Raw genomic sequence first — 21,420 nt, 5'->3', positions numbered from 1 at the left:
AAAAGGCCATTGTGAATTATTCACATGACCTAAGCCACATTTAGTGCTGAACCTGAATCTCATCATTTGGTACAAACTGCTCTCTTCAGTGCCTTAATTTGGTATCTGCCTCAGTCTTATCACTTTCATGTACCACAATTCATTCTGCCATTACCCAATGAACACTTTGTTTCCAATTCTTTGCTGTTGTTTTGGTTTACAAAACATACTACTATAAATATATGGGGCATTTCTTCCTATCTTTGAAATCCTTAGGGTAATCAGTGGAATTGGTTGGTCAAAGGGTATGAGCAGTTTAGTAACTACTGAGGGAGTGTGGAGGATTGGGTATAATTATAGCTTGTTTTCTAAAATGGCTGGAGTGGGTAAACTCCTTTAGAGCTGAAATAATTTTATTCTTTGCATTGTGTTTGTCACATGGTAAATTTTACTTTAAATGCTTACTGAAGATTTTTAAAAAATGCTTATTAAATGACTAATTCCTTCTATGAGAGCATGTAACCCTTCTGACACAAAATTCCTTTTTTTAACTTCTGATTTAAAGTCTTACACTTATTTTCCTCTAATTTTGAGTTCATTGAAAGTGAAAATCTAATTTCTTTCTACTAGAATTCTGTACCTGTTTCATTTTGTTAAATTCCTTTTTCTAAACTGTTTGCACCTCTTAATTTAATTTGTTTAGTTTTCTAAGTTAATTCCCCCTTTCTCTCTCTCTTTTTTTTTTTTTTTTTTTTTTTTTTGTTTTGTTTTTGTGATAGGAATTATCTTTATGACCACTTCTTCTGGGATTCAGTTTGCATTGAGCCTCCTAGAGCTGTCATCTGGCATGTAATTTTCTTCTCCACACTCTTGGGTATCAGTGTCATCCAGATTCTCCTGGTATTAGCTCAACTAATCAACAGCTTATTGGGTTTCTTCTGTGGCTTCTTTGAGAAAAGAGAGGTAATTTCTCTTTTAGGTGCCTCTGTAGCAAAATGGACTTTAGCATCTTCCAGAATTCATTCTTAGAATCCTGGAGTAATCATAATAATAGCTAACATTAATTTATTATTTTTATTTCCCTACAATTCTTTTTTAATAGTATTTTATTTTTTTCAATTACATGTAAAGACAATTTTAACATTTACCTAAAAATTTTTGAATTCCAAATTTTCTCTCTCCCTTCTTCCTTTCCCCCATCCCTAAAAGGTAAAATTTTAAATAGGTTATATATGTGCAATCATGTAAAACACATTTCCATGTTAGTCATGGCTAACATTAATTTAGAACTTTAAAGTATGTGAAGGGGTTTGGATATATTATTTTATTTAAGACTCATAAAACCTGACAAGTAGTTGCTATTATTATCGCTATTTCATAGATAAGGAAACTGAACTTGAGAAAGGTTAAGTGGTTTATCCAAGACTATGGCTATTAAGTATCAGGGAAGTATTGTGAACTCAGGTGTTCCTAGGTCTAAGACCAGGACTCTATCCACTATATCACCTAGCTACCTCTAGTTGAGATATGAGTATCTAGAAATTGGAGTTGTATATGGATAAGAGAATGTGTATTGGGGTGGGGTGGGAGAAGGAAAATCCTAAATTAAAAGAAGTATCTAGAAAGACCATAAAAATGTTCATGGATCAAGAAGGCAAAGGACATAGTTGAAGAAAGGCAGAGGAGAGAACAGTTCTAGAAATGATGTTAGGTTAGAAAATAATCCAAAGAGAAAGACACTTCAACTTATTTTAGAAAAGACATTTCAGATGCAAATTGGCTACTACCATGAAGTCTTCGGGATTCTTTGAGCTGTTTAGATAAGGTGAGTAAAAGTTAAGTTGAAAGAAATCAGTATCACCAGGGTCTGGGATGCACATGGATTTTTGGGATAGGGTATGTGTGTGTATGGGGTGGGGGGGGAGAGAACAGCAAGACAAAGAGGAAAACTTGTTTTTTCTAGTCACTTCAACATTAGGACTACTCCAACTCAGTGGAGATTGCTAGAAGAATATATTAGAGATCTCCAAATCACTGGGGCCAAAGCATAGAGCCTGGAACATTTTCATAGTCTATGGTCCAGTGGGTAAAGCTTTTTAGGTGTTCCCACTGCAGCTTTTTTTCTTTTTTTTTCCTTTCCTCTTGAAATTGTAACTTTAAAGGTTATTGGATCTGAGGGAAGGGCTAGAAAAAATGGATAGACTGGAATGAGGTTCAGAGGCAGAGGGAATCCAAAAAACCGGCCTCCATTATGTTGTCCCAAATTTAGAACTAGATAATTCCAGATAATGGAATACTATCATTTTGTTCTTGGATTTATTTATTTTTATATTATTAATATAATTATGTTATATATATTCATATTATAACATATGTGACTATATATATACTATTATTATATTATATATACAATTATATGATTTATTTGGTTTCAGATTTAATTTCCAGTCTGTGGTAGAGATGCCCTTCTCAAGTTGTCCTCCTTTCAAAAAGAAACTGATTATGGAAGCAAGAAAATGTGAAGAAAGTAAGAAACACACTCTCTACTGATAACTTTGTCATCTTTACTATATTTCCAATGGGCACAGTTATTGATGTGAAAGCCCTAATATAAGTTAACAATCAAGAAATGAACTGTTTCTTGCTTGTTAATAGTTCATTAAAAATGAATTAACAACAGAGAAAGAAGTTATGGGGATAGAAAAGATCAGGTGTCAAGCTCAGAAGAATACAATGAAGATAAAACAGCTTCTTGCAAAGTTTCAAGGAAAAAAAATTTGACATGGTCACAAGCCCAAAAATGTTCTTGAAAAAACTTTAAAAGTTTAAAAATCAAATGAGAGATGCAGAGGAAAAATTGAGAAAGAAAATGAGAGTAATGCAATAAAATTAAGAAAATTATGAAAAAGAAAGTAAAAGGAATAAAAAGAAAAAAAGATCCAAAAACTTACTGAAGAAAATAAATATTTAAAAATTAGAATTAGGCAGGAAAAAGAAAATTATTTCAAAAGACATCAAGAAATAATAAAATGAAATCAAAAGAATGAAAAAAAAAAGAGAGAGAGAGAGAGAACAAGAAGTATCTCATTAGGAAAACAATTGACCTGGGAAATAGAAGAGAAATGATATAAGAACTGTTGGACTACCTGAAAGTTGTGATCGAAAAAAAATCTAGAACCTATGCGATAAGAATTTATTAAGGAAAATTGTTCTGAAGTGTTAGAAATAAAGGTTAAAATAAAATTGAAAAAAAAAATCCATCTTTAACCATCTGAAAAGGTCCCAAAATGAAAACTTACAGGAAGACTATAACTAAATTGCAAAGTTCCCAAATCAAACAGAAAATTTTATGAGCATCTAGAAAGAAACAATTCAAATATTGTGGAGTTACAACCAGTAACATAAGATTTAGCAATTTTTACTTAAAAGACCAAAAAAATCAAAAGATTTTGGGACATAATATTTTGAAAAGCAAAGGAGGTAGGTTTGCAACCAAAGATAATCTATTCAGCAAAGTGCAGAATTTATGGAATCCTGCAAGGGGGGAAAATGGATATTTGATTAATCAAAAGATTTTTCAGGCATTCCTGAGGAAAAGACCAAAATTGAACAGAAATTTGAATTACAGATACAAGTATAAGGAGAAACATAAGAAGGTAACCATGAAAGTCTAATCAAAGAGATTTAATAAGATTAAACTGTTTACTTCTTATATGGAACAATGATATTTGTAATACTTAAGAATGTTATCATCTACAGGGTAGTTAGAAAGTATATACATACATATATAGAGAGAGAGGACTTTGAGTTGAGTTGATTATGGTCAGAGAATTCTAAAAAAATAAAGTTGGGAAGGGAAAGGAAAAATAAAACAAATTATCTCATATCCAAGAGGTGTGAATGAAGAACTCTAGAGTACAGTAGAGGAAGAGTTGTGAAGGGCAGGCAGAGAGAGAGCCTTATTCTCATCAGAACTGAATTAAAGAGGGAAGAATAACATACAGTTGAGTAAAAAAAAAAAAAAAAAAAATCTTGATTTACAGAGAAATAGGAAGACAAAAGGCTATCCTTTTGTCTTCCTATTTCTCCACAGGGGAGGGTCTCTTAGAAAAGTTTACAAATTAGGGAGACAAAAGACAGACCCTCTGAGGAGGGTAGGTAAAAAGACAGAAGGATAAACAGAAGGGAAAATAAGGTGGAGGAAAATATACAACTAGTAATCATAACTTTGAATATGAATGGGATGAACTCATCTTTTAGTTCATTAAATGGAAAAACATTTTAATGGAAACAGAGAGCAGAATAGATCAAAATCCAGAACCTGAAAATATGTTGTTGTTTTTTCCCCAGCAAACACGTTTAAAAATGAAAAGTACACATAGAAAAAAATAAAGGACTGAAGTGGAATTTATTCTTTAACTAATGTTAAAAAAAAAAAAAAAAGCATATGTAGCTATCATGACCTCAGAAAAAGTTAAAGCTAGAATAGATTTAATTAAAACATAAATAGGATACCACAGATAATGAATATAAATATTAAGCATATATATACCAAGTGCTACAACATCCAAATTTATAAAGGAAAAGGTAAATGGTTTACAAATGGAAATAGTGAGATGATAATAGAAAGGACTTCAACCTTTCCCACTTAGAAGTAGATACATTTAACCAAAAAATAAATAAGAAAGAAGTTGAGGAAATAAATAGAATCTTAGGCAAGCTAGATATTATAGACATCTGGAGAGAATTGAATTGGAATAGAAAAGAATATACCTTTTTCTCAGTGGTGTGTGGCCCTTTACAAAACAGATAATATATTAGGCATAAAAGCTTTATGGTTAAATGCAGAAAAATAGAAATAATAAATGTAACTTTTCAGATCCATAATACACTAATGAAAAAAAGTGCCAAAACTTATGGGTTTTAGCAAAAGCAGTAATGAGAGGAAAATGTAGAATTCTGAGTATTTATATCAATAAAATTGAAAAAGATCAGATCAACTAGAAAAAATAACAAATTAAAAAGTAATAATTTCTATATATCATTATCAAAACCTTGTAAAAATATTTCATTTAAAATACCCACAGACAAAATAAAATATCTGGGAGTATACCTATCAAATTATATGAACATAATTATAAATAAGGTTAGATTTAAATAATTGGAGAAATAGTCATTGTTTCTGGGGGGACCAATATGATAAAAATGACAATTTTATTTAAACTAATTTACTCATTCAGTGCCATCCCAATTGAACTAGCAAAAAATTAGTTTACTAAGCTAGAAAAAAAAAATAAAATTCACTTGGAAAAACAAAAGTTAAGAATATTAAAGGAAGGGGCAGTTAGGTGGCACAGTGGATAGAGTACCAGCCCTGAATTCAGGAGAACCTGAGTTCAAATCTGGTCTCAGACACTTAACACTTCCTAGCTGTGTAACCCTGGGCAAGTCACTTAACCCCAGCCTCAGAAAAAAAAAAAAAAAAGAAGAAGAAGAAGAAGAATATTAAAGGAAATGATTTTAAAAAGTTAAGTAAGAATATTTATCACCAGATCTTAAACTGTATTATAAGGTGATAATTATCTATACTCTTTGGTATTGGTTAAGAAACAGAATGGTGGATCAGTGGAATACAGTAGGTACACAATACAGAGTAGCAAATGATTATAGTAATCTTGTGTTTAATAATTGTAGAGATCTGAGTTTTGGGGATAAAAACTCACTGGTAAAAATTGCTGGGAAAACTGGATACATGACTTAGACATAAAGAGAGATATTAGAAGAGAACATGAACTATATTGCCTGTCAGATTTATGGATAGAAGAATTTATGAAAAAAGGGATAGAGAGCTTTATGGGCTGTAAAATAAAATTTATTTATTTATTTGTTTGTTTATTTATTTTAACTAAAGCTTTTTATTTACAAAACATATGCATAGGCAATTTTTTAACACTGACCCTTGTAAAACCTTTTGTTCCAAATTTCCTCCTCCTTCCCTCCCCCACTCCCTCCCCTAGCTGGCAAGTAATCCAATACATGTTAGATATGTTAAAATATATGTTAAATAAAATATATGTATAAATATGTATACAGTTATCTTGCTGCACAAGAAAAATCAGATCAAGAAGGAAGAAAAAAACTGAAAAGAAAACAAAATGCAAGCAAACAACAGCAGAGAGATTGAGAATGCTATGCTGTGGTCCACACTCAGTTCCCACAGGCCTCTCTCTGGGTGTAAATGGCTCTCTTCATCACTGAACAAGTGACACTGGTTTGAATCATTATCTCATAAAATAATTTTGATTGACCACTTTAGTTTTATTTGTAATTTAAAAGTGTATTAAATTTTTAAAATTTTTGAACAAATAAAACTAAAGTGGCCATGATTAGAAGAAAACCAAAAAATGGTGGTGGTAGGGAGAGAACCTTATAGATAGTTTCTTAGATAAAGACCTCATATCTCAAATATCTAGAGAACTGAGTCATATTTATAAGAATAAGAGTTATTATCCAGTTGACAAATTTTCAAATGATATGAATAAGTAATTTGTAGAAGAAGAAATCCATAGTATAAATTTGTTATTCAGTCGTTTTCAGTCATGTCTGACTCTTTGTCACTCCATTTGAGGTTTTCTTGGCAAAGACTGGCGTGATTTGCCATTTCCTTCTCCAGCTTGACTTAAAGATAAGGATATTGAAGCAAACAGCATTAAGTAATATGCTTAGAGTCTCATAAGTTTGAGAAGCTGGATTTGAACTCAGGTCTTTGTGATTCTAGACCCAATGCTCTATCTACTTTGCCACGTAAGCTGCAAAAATGAAAGGAAGGAAACACTAATAGTAGAGCACTTTGGTTTCAAAGTCCCTGGAGAAAAGGAGGAAATAGTCTCAATATTACCTCCTACTCCCTGAGTAATTCTTTTTATTTATTTTTTTTATTAATGCTAAAGTTAAATCTTAAAATAAGATTGTATATAAAGCTGTGAATCACTGTAGTGTACAACTTGTTTTTATTTTAAAGTATCTAATAAATCAGCATATATTCAATCAAAACTATTCTGTTTGTGTGAACTGGAAATTGAAGAGATGCCCATCAATTGGTGAATAGCTGAACTAGTTGTGGTATATGAATTCAATGGAATACCATTGTGCTATAAGAAATGGTAATATAAGTAAATGCATCTCAGAAAAACCTGGAAAGCCTTATATGAATTGATGCAAAGTGAAATAAACAGAACCAGAAGGTTCTTTGTTTGCGTGTGATGATCAGTTATGAATGAGATAGCTCTTTTCAGCAATACAATGATCTGATACAGTTCCAAAAGACTTATGATGGAAAATATTATCCACATCCAGAGAAAAAACTGATGGAATCTGAGTGCAGATTAAAGCATATAATTTTCACATTATTTTTTCATGTTTCTTTTCTTTTGATCTATTTCTTCTTTCACAACATGACTAATATAGAATTATGTATTACATTATTGTACATACATAATCTATATATAATTGTTTACCATTTTAAGGAGGAAGAATAGAAAGGAGGCAGGGAAAAATTCAGCAATCAAAAAATTTTTAAAATATAAAAAATTATCTTTATATGTAATTGGAAAATACTATTTTAAAAAGTTCCCTGTTATGAAACTGCTGAAATGGAAGTTTAAAGTTATCTTCAATGATACCTGGTATCAGAATTGAGATGAACACTGATTGAAGAATTTCCCCACATCTTGAGATCACAGGGTTTTTCTAACTTGAGGCCAATAAGTTTCCATGGGAAATGACTGGGTCCATAACTGGGCATTGCTGTTTGAATAAAGTTGCTTTGGAGTAATTCTGTATTTCTAATGAAAGTCTATTTTTAAAAATAGAAAGGTTATCATACTGAGTTAATCAGAAAGCTTTTACTAAGTATTTTCTAGGTGTTAGCTACTGTGCTAAGCTTTGAAAATATGAAGAAAGATAAAACACAGTCCATGAACTCAATGAGATCATATTCGAATGAGAGAACATCCAAACAACTGTTGTCATTAAAAACTCATGCAGTTAATGAAACATGAAAAAAAATACACAGAAGGAAAAAAAGAAGTTCAGAAGGGGACATAAAAAGGGATATTGTGTTAGTGTAGTAGGAGAACAGATTCAATAGATAAAAGTAATCTGGACACTGGATTGGTTTTTCAAAGGAAAAGACTTCATTGTCATATGAAGTGGTTGGGACGAAGTAGCATCAGAGGGCTGTTTGGTTTAAGGCAATACTCCAGGATGGATATTTTATAGGAAAAGTTAGTGGTGGAGGGAAGAAGTTTACTCTTTACTCATTGGTTAGGCCATCTTAAAGCAGATGTTTACTTCTTAAACATTGGCCAAATTTTGAGAAAAACTAAGACTAGAAACAGATAGCATGGATTCTGTCTATTAGGACCCAATGTCCTCGAAACTGGATTGTGGTTAATCACACCCTGTTTATCACAACCTAAGCCCCCTGCACCTGTCCTGGTGGGCACTTGTTTTTCTTCACTAGTCCCTAACTACAAACAGACATTCTGCTCGGGCCCATTCCATTAATATCTGATTAAATTGAATATATCTCAGGAAACTAAACTATATATTTAATGTATAGTTTTTATTAATTTAATGAAAAGTCATCTTTTCAGTTCTTTGTATATTGAAAATTTTGGTTTTTTGCTGGAACTCTCTCTTCCCAGAAATCAGCCGGAGTCAGGATCACTAAACGTCTTTATTCTTGATCTTTTACAGTCAAGGTCAGGGGATTAAATCTAGCAATCTCCCCACACACCTTCCTCCCTCCAATGCCTGGAGAGAGAGAGTGAGCCTCTCAATTTCCTCTTCCTCCTCCTACTCCTCCCACACCCATCACTTCCCCCTCTTCGTCCCACTAATCAAGTCAGCACAGAACAGCTGGGGAGGGTCAAACTTCAAACAAGTTAATAGGAATAGTCCAATTGGCAATTAGTCTCAAGTGCTTCATTATCCAAGTGCATTTGCTCAGTTCTAGCCCTTTACAGTTTTTGTTTATGATTAAATTCAAATTAAAAAATAAAAAATTCATAAAGCCCATACACATGTTATGGGATCCATTATTTTAATGTATAACCTTTAACTACAATATAAAGTCATTACCTAGAGGATAAAATCAAAACTCCGTAAGCTGTTATTCAAGGTCTGCTACAATCTGTCAATAATATCTCGTTAAATATTTGACTGGGGCTTTCTTGTGAATTACGACTTGAAAGTAGGAGTTTGCAATCAAAAGTATCTTGCTATAGTTCTCAAAATAAATCCAATCTAAAATAAAATAGAACAATGAGCAGGATAGAGTTTGCAAGAGTAAACAGTCCATCCTCCTAGTTTCTGATCTGCTATTGTAAAAGTGGGAAATAGATTAATTTGTAAACAAAAAGGAAAACCAGCATTTTAATGCTACAAGTTAAATCTCAAATTTTTTGAGATAGAAAATGCTGTCAGTCATTTAAAATTTAAACTGTCTTTAAAGAGGTCAAAAGAAGAGGAAAAGGACAAAAAATATTTATAGCAACTCTTTGTGGTGCTGAAGATTTTGAAACCAAAGAGGGATATATAAATTTGGGAATGGCTGAATAAGTAAGATATGTGAATATTGTGGAATACTATTGCTGTTAGAAATGATGAATAGGATCATTTCAGAGAAATCTAGCAAGACATACAAACTGATGCAAAGTGAAATGAATAGAACAAGAAAACAATTTATACAGTAACAACAACATTGTAAAGACAAACAACTTTAAAAGACTTACAATTCTGATCATTGCAATGACTTACTAAATGCCAGAGGACTTATAATGAAAACATTATACTCATCTTCTGACAGAGAGGTGATGGACTCAGGATAAAGATTAAGACATATATTTTTTGGACATATTCAATGTTTTGATTGACTCTGGATGTATGTGTGTGTATACATATGTATATGTATACATATGTATATGTGTGTGCATATATATATATATATATATATATATATATATATATATTTTTTTTTTTTTTTTTTTTTTTTTACAAAGGTTTTCTTTTTCTTTTTCAACCAATAGGGGGATTTTGGGAGTGAGAGATGGTGAATTTTTGTTGATTAAAAAAGCTTACTAGGGAAGGGTGGGACAGTATGGTGGGCATGAATCGTCAGGCCATGCAGCACAATAATTCCTTTTTTTGAGCACATATGGAGTATGTGCTAGTTGCTTTTTTAAAAATTTTTTTTATTTTGAATACCCAGAACCTAGATCAGCGTTCTGGCCCATTGTTCAGTTGCGTCTGAGTCTTCGCTACCCTACTTGGAGTTTTTTTTTTGGTAAAGATATTGGAATGGTTTGCCTTGTCCTTTTCCAGCTCATTGTGATTGAGGTTCAGAAGGGAGACTCTAAAAGGTTAGGATTGTATACCGGTGCTGTGAGATATCTCAAAAAAAGAATTTGCAGGCTTGAACCCATCTCCAAGTTAAGGGGCAAAGTTTATTGTAATTGTGACACCAGCTGAAGTGGGCTGTTACAAAAGGATTTAGCAAAGAACCAAAAGCAAGATAAATTTATAGGAAAAGACAAAGAGATCTGGTTCTTCATGTCATTTATAGGTTAATTTTATGGCCCAGAGAATTGAGGAGTGGTTTAGAATGCATTTCACCATTTGTCTCAGAAACCCTATTATCACAGACCTGCAGATTGTTATCTGGCAGTCAGCAAAGTTTCTAGAGCTAGGAGACTTTAGGATCATATTTCTAAAGAGATTATTAAAACAAAAGTACTCCTAAAGTCTGGAAGTCTTAGAATTACCACTTTATTTTTCCTATAAGTTGCATTCCCTTCAATTATATTGATGAGGCACACAGAGGCAAGTGAGTTCTCTAGAGTCACACAGCTAGTAAGTGTCTGAAGTCACATTTGAACTCAGAAAGATGAATATTCCTGCTTCCAAGTCCACAGTCCACTGAGCCACCTAGTAGCTGGCCCCTTATAACTGGTACTCAAAATATTTATGTTAAATTAAGTTGATTTAGGGGCACCTAGTCAGTCAACAGATTTTTATTAAGTGTCTATGGCCAAACACTGGGATGGAACAACTAAGATGGACAAGGTCTAGTGGAGTGATAATGAGCTGGTAATTTTGTAAAACCCTCATGCTCTCACTATGTTCAATTATAGAGGAGAAAATTTAAAGCAAACAGCTGGCCAAATTCATAACCCAGTAAGTATAAAAGGCGGGCTTTAAACTTGTATGTATAGCTGCTTCTAGGAAGGACTGATAGATCTATATTTATTATTACTATTATTTAAGCTAAGTTAGGTGGCTGGTAGAGCAGAGGATCTGGAATGAAGAAGATCCAAATTAGAATCTGCCTCACACATTTGTCGTCACCTGTAGGACCGAGTCAAATCCATTAAACTCGCTTCGACCGTTTCCTCCTTTGTAAAATGGGGGTAACATAGCATCCCCCCCCCCCGTCATTGTGTGAGTCAAAAGATTCACATTTGCAAGACTTAAAGAGCTCTACAAATCCTGGTTATTGTTATTTTAATATTATTTTTATATCCTTTGCGTTTAATCAGTGCTGTTAATCATTTTGCCATAGCTCCTCTCCCTCTTTTCTTGTCCCTTCCAAGTCTCCATTTCCTTGCCCCAACAATTAGCCTTTTAGGATGGAATAGAGCCGGAGTACTGCGAACGCGCACACTTACTAAGCGTTGAATTCCCCGCTTCGGCACCTCTCAACTACAAACATACGGAAAGGGCGCGGACCGGGCGGAACGGAAGTGACGCCAGGTTGCTAGGAGATGGTGTCCGAGCGACCTGGCTAAATCTGGCACGGGTTTCCATCTAGCAGCAAGCTCGGCCGCGGGGTCTCCCCGTCGGCTGCGACCATGTCCGTCACGGCTTCCATTCCTGGTGTGAGCGACAAGGACAAGAGCCACGTGGGCTCAGAGAACACCTACATCCTGCGTCCCGTCTTCCAACAGAGGTAGGTAGCGGTAGGGCCGAGGGCCTTGCGTGTGGGCCTGGAGCAGATAGATTCAAGTTAGGAGCCGGGATAAGCTTGTCAAATTTTAACTAGCGGTTCTTCGGGAAGGGCCACCCCCAAACCACACAGTATTATTTACCCTGGATCCTTAAGATTTCTTCTGTCCTTTCCTGTGGCTTCCGACAGGCAATAAAGCAGTAAGTAAGCCGAGTTCTTATTTGTAGCCCGTTTGCCGCCTTCAAGGTGTAAATGTTCACCCCGAAGATTGAACTATAGACTCTGACCAGTGTAAGCGGATTCCTCTGACCTTTTACTCGGGAGCCGCCAAGACAGGGGAAGAGAGGGCTCCGGGTGATGGCCAGCTCGGATCCTGGCGCGGAGCTAACTGCAGAGGGCGGCAGAGCGCGGCAGAGCGCGGCAGAGCGCGGCTAATCGCCCCTGCAGAGGCACCCAGTTTGTTTTCCGAGGACTGAGCTGTAGTGGGAGGATATATTCTTCCACTGGCTGGGCGATCCCCCCCTGATCCCTCCTGTTCTCTCCCGGGATGCTCATTGTCCCTCCTCCTCCTCTCCTCCTTCCCTCCCGGAACCCCTCTCCCTCCCTCTTCCCCTTTTCTCCATGTCTTTCCTCCTCTCATCAAATCTTAGCCCCATCCCTCCAGTCTTTGATGATGTGCCCCTTCTTGGCAAAGCCGAATGCCCAATGTCCCTTATCCTTAAAAAAACACTACAAATTCCTAGGGAAAAGTTGTCTATATTCACATTCCTTCTTCAGCTGACGTAGTGCGATCTATTTTGAAAATTCAATTTTATTTTCAAAACATATGCACGGATAATTTGATATTGACCCTTGCACAGACTTGTGTTTCAGATTTTCTCCTCTTTCTCCCCATCCTCTCCCCTAGATGGCAAGCAATTCAGTATATGTTAAACATGTTAAAATAGGTTAAATCCAATATGTATAAACATATTTATACAGTTCTGCTGCAAAGAAAAATCAGTTCAAAAAAAGAAAGTAAATGAGTAAGAAAACAAGATGCAAGCGAACATCAAAAAGTGAGAATGCTATGTTGTGATCCATATTCAGTTCCCACAGTCCTCTCTGGGTGTAGATAACTCTTCATCACAAGATCATTGGAGCTGGCATCAATCTTCTCATTGTTGGAACATCTGTCAGAATTAACCATCCTTAATCTTGCTGTTCTTGTGTATAATGATCTCCTGGCTCTGCTCATTTCACTCAGCATCAGTTCATGTAAGTCTCTTCAAGCCTCTCTGTATTCATCCTGCTTGATCATTTCTTACAGAATAATAATATTCCATAACATTCACATACCATAACTTATTCAGCTATTCTCCAACTGATGGGCATCTGTTTCCAGTTTCTAGCCACTACGAAAAGAGCTGCCAGAAACAGTTTTGCACATACAGGTCCCTTTCCCCTCTTTAGTATTTCTTTGGGATATAAGCCCAGTAGTAGCACTGCTGGATCAAAGGGTATGCACAATTTGACAACTTTTTGAGCATAGTTCCAAATTATTCTCCAGAATGGCTGGATTCTTTCACAATTCCACCAACAATGCATCAGTGTCCCAGTTTTCCCACATCCCCTCCAACATTCCACATTATCTTTCCCTGTCATTCTAGCCAATCTTACAGGTATGTAGTAGTATCTCAGAGTTGTCTTCATTTGCATTTCTCTGATCAATAGGGATTTAGAGCACCTTTTCATATGATTAGAAATGGTTTTAATTTCTTCATCTGAAAATTGTCTGTTCATATCCTTTGACCATTTATTAATTGGAGAATGGCTTGATTTATTATAAATTAGAGTCAGTTCTACATATATTTTAGAAATGAGGCCTTTATCAGAATCCTTAAATGTAAAAATGATTTCCCAATTTATTGTATAGCACAATTTCTTAGAGTATTTTTTCATATTCCTATACCATGAGTTATTCAGCTACTAAAATTGATGACATTGCTTTAATTTCCATTCTTTTACTGGTTCAGTTGTTTCAGTCTTGTATGAGAAACATTACTGTACCCCCATCCAATTAATCAATCACAAACTTGTCTTAGAGAGGCAAAAATTTATTGCTTTTCATGAGAAAGGACACCCCCAGTTTCGACCAAAACAGGGTTAGCAAGGGAGTTCAAGGGTGAACAGTTCTCAGTAGGTTTTTATAGATCCTAGGATGGAGTCCCCACCTCCTCATCCCCAGCTCTTTAGAGCTTCTGGTGGGAATTTTCCCTAGCAATAAAAAATTGAAAAACTAAGATGTTTGCTCAAAAGGTAGGAAGACTTGTTGTCTCATTCTTCCCCCATCCCGAATGCACCAAAGGGGCTTCAGCAATGCAAGGCTAAGGGGAAAAAATAAACAAACAAACAAAAAATTCCCTTTAAATCTCAAACTACCACCCATATCACAAAACTCAGTCCCTGAGCCTAAGGAGCTTGCATTCTTACATTCTTTTTTGGGGGAGGGAGATAACCAAATGTCCTTTTGATTTCAGTTTTCTAATTTAAATAAAATTTCTTCAATTTAATTTGTGTAATTGTGGAAACTAAACAAATATTTATCCATTTCTCACAGTTCCCACTTTTTTTTTTTAATGATTTGATTTCCACATCCTTTTCTAACACCTCCAATTTGGCTGATACTTTTACCTCCCATTTCATAAAACTCAATTGACTTCTGCACAGATCTCCTTACACAAGATGGATAATTAACCCCTGAATTTTCTACTAATACTTCTGCTAATACCTTCTTTTCCTACCAATAACCTGCCCAGAGTTATACTGTTTTCCATGCCATTCTGCTGGTGGCATCTAACATTCTCTTCACTGCCTCTCATGTAGCTTTTACCTACCAGAATAGGGAATGACCCCAAATCCAGAATTTATCAGTTACTATCCTTGACTTTCTTCTTCGAAAGCCATGCGCGTTTAGGGTTCTTATGGTTTCTATTGACAACTTACTTTGGTTATAGAAATATGCTGCAAGAGGAAAAGGCAGAGGCCTGATTATAATAACACTGGAACTGATCCTTTAGGGCTTCAGCTTGAGGGCACTTAAATCACAGCTGACAACCAGTCATGTAGTAAAAATCCCACTTTATAACCAATTTAGCTCTTAAATGGTGAGTTACTAACAATAATTCTTCAGATAATCATTCCCAAATTAAAAACTCAAAATGCTAACAGTTATAAACTCAGAAGATTTCATCTCAGTAGCAAGTTCCACTAATCAGAGGCTTCAAATCTTAAATCTAACCGTGTGTCTGCAGAGCATAGTCAAAACTATACGCAGGACTGTCAGGTTAAAATCCTGCCCCAAGTGCTCCAAGAAATCTCTAGATTATTGCTGCCATATTCATTAAACAATGAATGAGACCATGACACACTTAAATAAATGCTAAACAATTCTGCTGAAAACAGATGGAGAAGTTGGCAGTAATTATTTTCAAAGAACTTTCTTTTTTAAAAAATTTTTTATTTTTTATTTTTTGCAAGATGTATGCATGCATTTTTCAACATTGACAATTGCAAAGCCTTTTACTCCAACTTTACCCCTTCTTCTCCCCCACCTCTTCCCCCAGATGGCAGGTTGACCAATACATGTTAAATATATTAAAGTAAAAATTAAATACAATATATGGATGCTGAATGAAATGAGCAGGACCAGGAAATCATTGTATACTTCAACAACAATACTATATGATGATCAATTCTGATGGATGTGGCCATTTTCAACAATGAGATGAACCCAATCAGTTCCAATAGAGCTGTAAGGAATTGAACCAGCTACACCCAGCAAAAGAACTCTAGGAGATGACTATGAACCACTACATAGAATTCCTAATCCCCCTATTTTTGTCCGCCTGCATTTTTGATTTCCTTCACAGGCTAATTGTACACTATTTCAGAGTCCGATTCTTTTTGTACATCAAAACAATTGTTTGGACATGTATACATATATTGTATTTAATTTATACTCTAACATATTTAACATATATTGGTCAACCTGCCAATCTGGGTGGGGGGGAAGGAGGGGAAAAATTAGAACAAAAGGTTCAGCAATTGTCAATGTTGTAAAATTACCCATGCATATATCTGGTAAATAAAAACTATTAAAATATATATTAAAAAGGGGGCAGCTAGGTGGCACAGTGGATAGAGCATCAGCCTTGAATTCAGGGGGATCAGACCTGAGTTCAAATCTGGTCTCAGACACTTAACTCTTCCTAGCTGTGTGACCCTGGGCAAGTCACTTAACCCCAGCCTGGGGGGGGGGGAGAATATATATACACATACACACATATACATATCCAAACAGTTATTTTGCTGTACAAAAAGAATCGGACTTTGAAATAGCATACAATTAGCCTGTGAAAGAAATACATAATTCAGGCAGACAAAAATAGAGGGATTGGGCATTCTATGTAGTGATTCATAGTCATCTCCCAGAGTTCTTTCGCTGGGTATAACTGGTTCAATTCATTACTGCTCTGTTGGTGGCCAAGTCCATCAGAATTGATCATCATAAGTATTGTTGTTGAAGTATACAACAATTTCCTGGTCCTGCTCATTTCACTCAGCCTCAGTTCATGTAAATCTCTCCAGGTCTTTCTGAAATCATCCTGTTGGTCATTTCTTACAGAAAAATAATATTCCATAATATTCATACAGCACAATTTATTCAGCCATTCTTCAGTTGATGGGCATCCACTCAGTTTCCAGTTTCTGGCCACTACAAAGAGTGTTCAGAGAACTTTCTAACAAACTTCACTTAAAGTTCCTTGCATTGTTAAGCTGCAGAACTTTTGATACAGCATCACAAATGACTTTGCCTTAAAACAACCACAGACATGAAAAATGAAAACAAGTACTCATTTATTAACACCATGTAAACATAAGTTATTCCTTTAAATAATAGAAACAATTAATGTTAAAGGAATTTCATTTAACTAGTGTTGGGGGGAGGCACCAACAAAGGGTGAGGGGGTAAGCATCAGTGAATGGACTTGATTTCTCACTTTTAAGAGCAGCCTTGTCCAGAGCAGCCATGTCCAGTGGGGGAAGGATGGATCAAACCTTCCCATACCAGCAAATCATACAAATAACTAAATACAATCCTAAATTTCAGATGAATTATCAAAACTCCCAATGAAAAACCTCCAGCAACCTAAAGAGACTGGAATTTTACATCCAGAACCAAACCCAGCAAGTTCACAAACCAGGGGAATGAACCCTAGAGAAGTTGCTGAGTGGTCTGTTGCTCACCCCAATCATCTTCTTTGGGCTGTGCTGTTTGATACCTCCTCCCTACTCTGTGAGGGAGTGGGGGGGGGCGGGGAAGAGTACTGTAGGCCCTTATACAGAAGGCTAACGAATAAGGCTTTCAACTGCATCCCTCTTGTTTTACATATAGTAATTACCAATTTTAGGTTTAACATGATGACAGTAACTCTTAATAACTTAGTTAACAGTCTTAGAATTTTCATAATAGCTAAATAGTCGTAGCTGTAGTTTCCTCTTAATTTTCTAGCTAAGGTGGAAATACCTAATTCACTAACTTATATTTGCAAAACATTCATAAAACAGAGTTAATAAGACTGATAAAATAAATAAACTTTATACCTTCTTAATCTTATCAATTACTTTTACAACTTTTTTGTCCTTTGTTTTTAAAACCACTTTAAAAAATTTTCTATAAAATTTTATAAACTCTTACCTTCTATTTTTTTATTATTTTGAGGCTGGGGTTAAGTGACTTGCCCAGGGTCACACAGCTAGGAAGTGTTAAGTGTCTAAGACCAGATTTGAAGTCGGATCCTCCTGAATTCAGGGCTGGTGCTCTATCACTTCGCCACCTAGCTGCCCCTAACTCTTACCTTTTAAAGTGTATTTCTTTGTTAAAGGGAGAAAGCAAGATAAATCTTGGAAAATATCACAATATAGGTAGAATCTAAATAACTTTAGTCCAGTTTCACAAAATTATATCCTATGTGTTAGGATTACTAAGTGAGAACTGAGGTTGTCTGGATAGTTACAAGGTGAGAACTCAGGTTGACTTGATAGAGGGGGCAAGCTCATTGGCTGGGGTGGTTCTTCCCAGAAGCCCTTGCATTATCCCACGCCCATTCTCTGGGAGAATAAAAAGAGACAGCACTGGGCGCAGAGAGCAGATCGGCCTGGAGAAGGATAAGAGCTGGAGGAGATTCAGAGCCAGGATTCAAGAAAGAAGACTCTCTGCATTACATCAGGCCTGACGGGGCTCTCTGCAGAAAGGGAAGTCACTTCTAAGGACAAGAGTTAACAGCAACTGCCTGGAGACAACGGTTCGTTACAGGAAGAAGAATATGTCGGAGAGATTTGAGTAGAAGACACAGCAGATCTCTTCCCAGAGAGCGATCCAGCAGCTTCTGGAGACGACAGCTCGCTACAATTTATTTATTTTGGCTTTCGGAATTTCATGAATTATGTAAAATTCAAGTCAGATGCAATTTGGAAATAGGAGTTAACACACAATTCACTTTTGAGCACTTGGCTGGTGAAGGTCGGTATGGAGAGAATTCGGAACAGATTCATTATACCATGACAATATATGAACAAATTGCTAAGGCTGCAATAAAAGCTTGGGGTGTCCTTCCTGGACAGAAAGATCGTGGAGAGGCTTTCACTAAAATACAGCAAGGTCCCAATGAACCTTTTGCAGATTTTGTGGGACGTTTGCAAACTGCTGTCAAAAGAACTATTGGAGAAAATTCAGCTACAGAAATAATGACCAGACATCTGGCTAAGGAAAATGCCAACGAGATTTGCAAAAGAATTATATGGGGATTAGACAAAGATGCTCCTTTAGAGGAGATCATAAGACGCTGTGCTACAGTGGGAACAAATGCTTTTTATACCCGGACAATGATGAATGTGGAAAGACAGGGTCCCTCATGGCAAGGGCCTTCTAGAGAAACTCGGCGATGTTTTCAATGTGGAAAAATTGGGCATCTAAGAGCTCAGTGTAGGTATGGAGATACAGTGAGAAGACAGGGTGAGAGAAGACCTAAAACCCCATGTCCAAAATGCAACAGAGGACTCCATTGGGCATCAGAGTGTAGAATAATTCAGGGAAATGGGATGAGGGGCCCAGGTCCAGGGCCCCAGGCAAAAAAGACTTGGGGCATGATGGCAGCTGATGTTACACCCAAAGAGCCTTTAGAAGGTCAGGACTCTGATTTGATCAACCAGCAGAAAAGCAATCACATGGCAGAAAGGGATTACCTAATAAGTGAGCCAAAAGGCAATCAGATTGCAAAAATGGATTACACTTGGGGAGAATACAGGCCTTTTAAACCAACAGGGCTGTGTCCAGTGCAAACAACTCCAATGTAATTGCCAGATGATGAGAAGAGATTTAGAAAGTGGTAAATAGAAGAAAATTAGATAGGTTAACTGCCTGGGAGAGAGGGTTTGCTTGTATTTCTTCAGCAGGAGAAGGAATCAGATGGGTGCCAACGAGTCATATTCGCCTTGTCCATCAGAGAGAGACAGAAAAAGAGAAAGGCCTCAAAATAAAGGAGAAGATCTAAGAAACATCTGACACTGAAAGAGCATGGATAATAAGAAGACTGTTAAAGAACTTTAAAAAACCAGCAGGAATCATTGGACTTCCTCACACAAGATGAGACTAATGGACAATGGACTTATGGACATTTATAAATTTTCAATTTATGATTATTTAATTATGATTATGTTATATACTTCTAGCATGTGTTACATTACTATGTTACTATGTGCTTATGTAATTTATGTAATTATCTGTAATACTTCCCATATTGATGGATTTATGTTTCAAGGTCATTTATGTAATTATCTGTAATACTTCCCATATTGATGGATTTATGTTTCAAGGTCATGATTGTCCTATGTTCTAAATCAAAAGAAAGGGGGAGATGTTAGGATTACTAAGTGAGAACTGAGGTTGTCTGGATAGTTACAAGGTGAGAACTCAGGTTGACTTGATAGAGGGGGCAAGCTCATTGGCTGGGGTGGTTCTTCCCAGAAGCCCTTGCATTATCCCACGCCCATTCTCTGGGAGAATAAAAAGAGACAGCACTGGGCGCAGAGAGCAGATCGGCCTGGAGAAGGATAAGAGCTGGAGGAGATTCAGAGCCAGGATTCAAGAAAGAAGACTCTCTGCATTACATCAGGCCTGACGGGGCTCTCTGCAGGAAGGGAAGTCACTTCTAAGGACAAGAGTTAACAGCAACTGCCTGGAGACAACGGTTCGTTACAGGAAGAAGAATATGTCGGAGAGATTTGAGTAGAAGACACAGCAGATCTCTTCCCAGAGAGCGATCCAGCAGCTTCTGGAGACGACAGCTCACAACACCTATGTCCAGCAAAAGTGACAAAACTTTAAAACATAGTTCATATAATTATTACAAATTGCCCAATATACAATTTAGAAAGCAACATAGTACCTGGAACTCTATCTACTGCACTATCTAAGATAACTGCCCCTTCCAATTCTTTTACACCACAAAAGAGCAGCTATAAATATTTTGATACATATGGTTCTTTTTCCTCATTATTTGATAACTTTGGTTTATAGATCTAGTATTCTAATATTGAGCATATTCTTGGATCATAAGGTATATGCACAGTTTAACAATTTTTGGAATATAGTTCCAAATTGCTTTTCATAATGGTTAACTAGCAAGTGAAGTTGTGATAGTCTCATTAATGTGAATCTTTCACTAGCTTATTCTCAGGAATTGTTAAAATGAGAATTATAATCAGATCAGTTCTCTCAGAATTTCTTGGTTAGCTGAAACTCTTTCAGCCTCTTTATCTCCATATTGTAAGACTGTGGAAACTCTTTAATCAGATAATCCACTCTGAAACTGTCTAGTTAGCATCTTTAAACAAATCTTTTGGGAACTTGTCAGACTATTTTGTTAAGTCTGACGGGAACCTAGGTAGTCTCTACATCTCAATACACATCTTTTGTTTCTCCATCTCCTCCCTCCTACCTTTCTCCTGCCTCCTCCCTTTCTCATCCCTCTTCTCTCTCTGAGATATTTAAGCTGCCCCCTTCCGAGAGCAGGTCTATAAAAATCACCTTTGGATTTTGCTTCTCTTGAATAAAGGAAACTTTTGGCAAAGAGAACACCACTATAATTTCCTTATATATGTTGGAATCTACTTCCAATGAATATCAAAAGTGTGGGTGATGAATATGCATGAGCCAGGTGGAAAACATGTCAAGCAATTATCATTTATTAATCTGAGAACACAGTTTATATACTCTTTAAGTTAGTGTTACATTAACATCAGTTACCTCCAGGTGGCACTATGTACATTCCAGGGTTAATGTATAGACCCTACTTTGACATTTCATTTTGACTTTAATTATCAATAACAAA

At 35.9% G+C, this 21,420-nt stretch overlaps 3 protein-coding genes across 5 annotated transcripts in view; 2 read left to right on the top strand and 1 right to left on the bottom strand.

Moving 5' to 3' along the window:
* Nucleotides 1-4,491, top strand: part of TM4SF19 (transmembrane 4 L six family member 19) — a 36,090-nt gene extending 31,599 nt beyond the window's left edge. For 2 of the 3 annotated variants that reach the window (XM_074301548.1, XM_074301547.1), the window contains one exon: nt 759-1,056. In XM_074301548.1, the coding sequence (XP_074157649.1) occupies nt 759-1,008 (250 nt within the window). In that variant the 3' untranslated portion in view covers nt 1,009-1,056. Of the gene's footprint in view, nt 1-758; nt 1,057-2,414 lie in introns of those variants that run through there. The other variant, XM_074301549.1, reaches the window with a different exon arrangement.
* LOC141561646 (uncharacterized) overlaps nt 1-21,420 on the bottom strand; it is a 612,565-nt gene that overhangs the window by 581,169 nt on the left and 9,976 nt on the right. The window lies entirely within an intron of this gene.
* DYNLT2B (dynein light chain Tctex-type 2B) overlaps nt 11,785-21,420 on the top strand; it is a 29,555-nt gene continuing 19,919 nt past the window's right edge. Inside the window, exon 1 of the mRNA XM_074301550.1 lies at nt 11,785-11,989. Coding sequence (XP_074157651.1) covers nt 11,892-11,989 — 98 coding nt within the window. The 5' untranslated portion in view covers nt 11,785-11,891. The remainder of the gene's footprint in view (nt 11,990-21,420) is intronic.

The sequence above is a fragment of the Sminthopsis crassicaudata genome, chromosome 3 (genome assembly GCF_048593235.1).
Source record: "Sminthopsis crassicaudata isolate SCR6 chromosome 3, ASM4859323v1, whole genome shotgun sequence".
Taxonomy (NCBI): Eukaryota; Metazoa; Chordata; class Mammalia; order Dasyuromorphia; family Dasyuridae; genus Sminthopsis; species Sminthopsis crassicaudata.
Note: the sequence above shows the minus strand (reverse complement) of the source record. Positions and strands in the feature narration are given on the sequence as shown.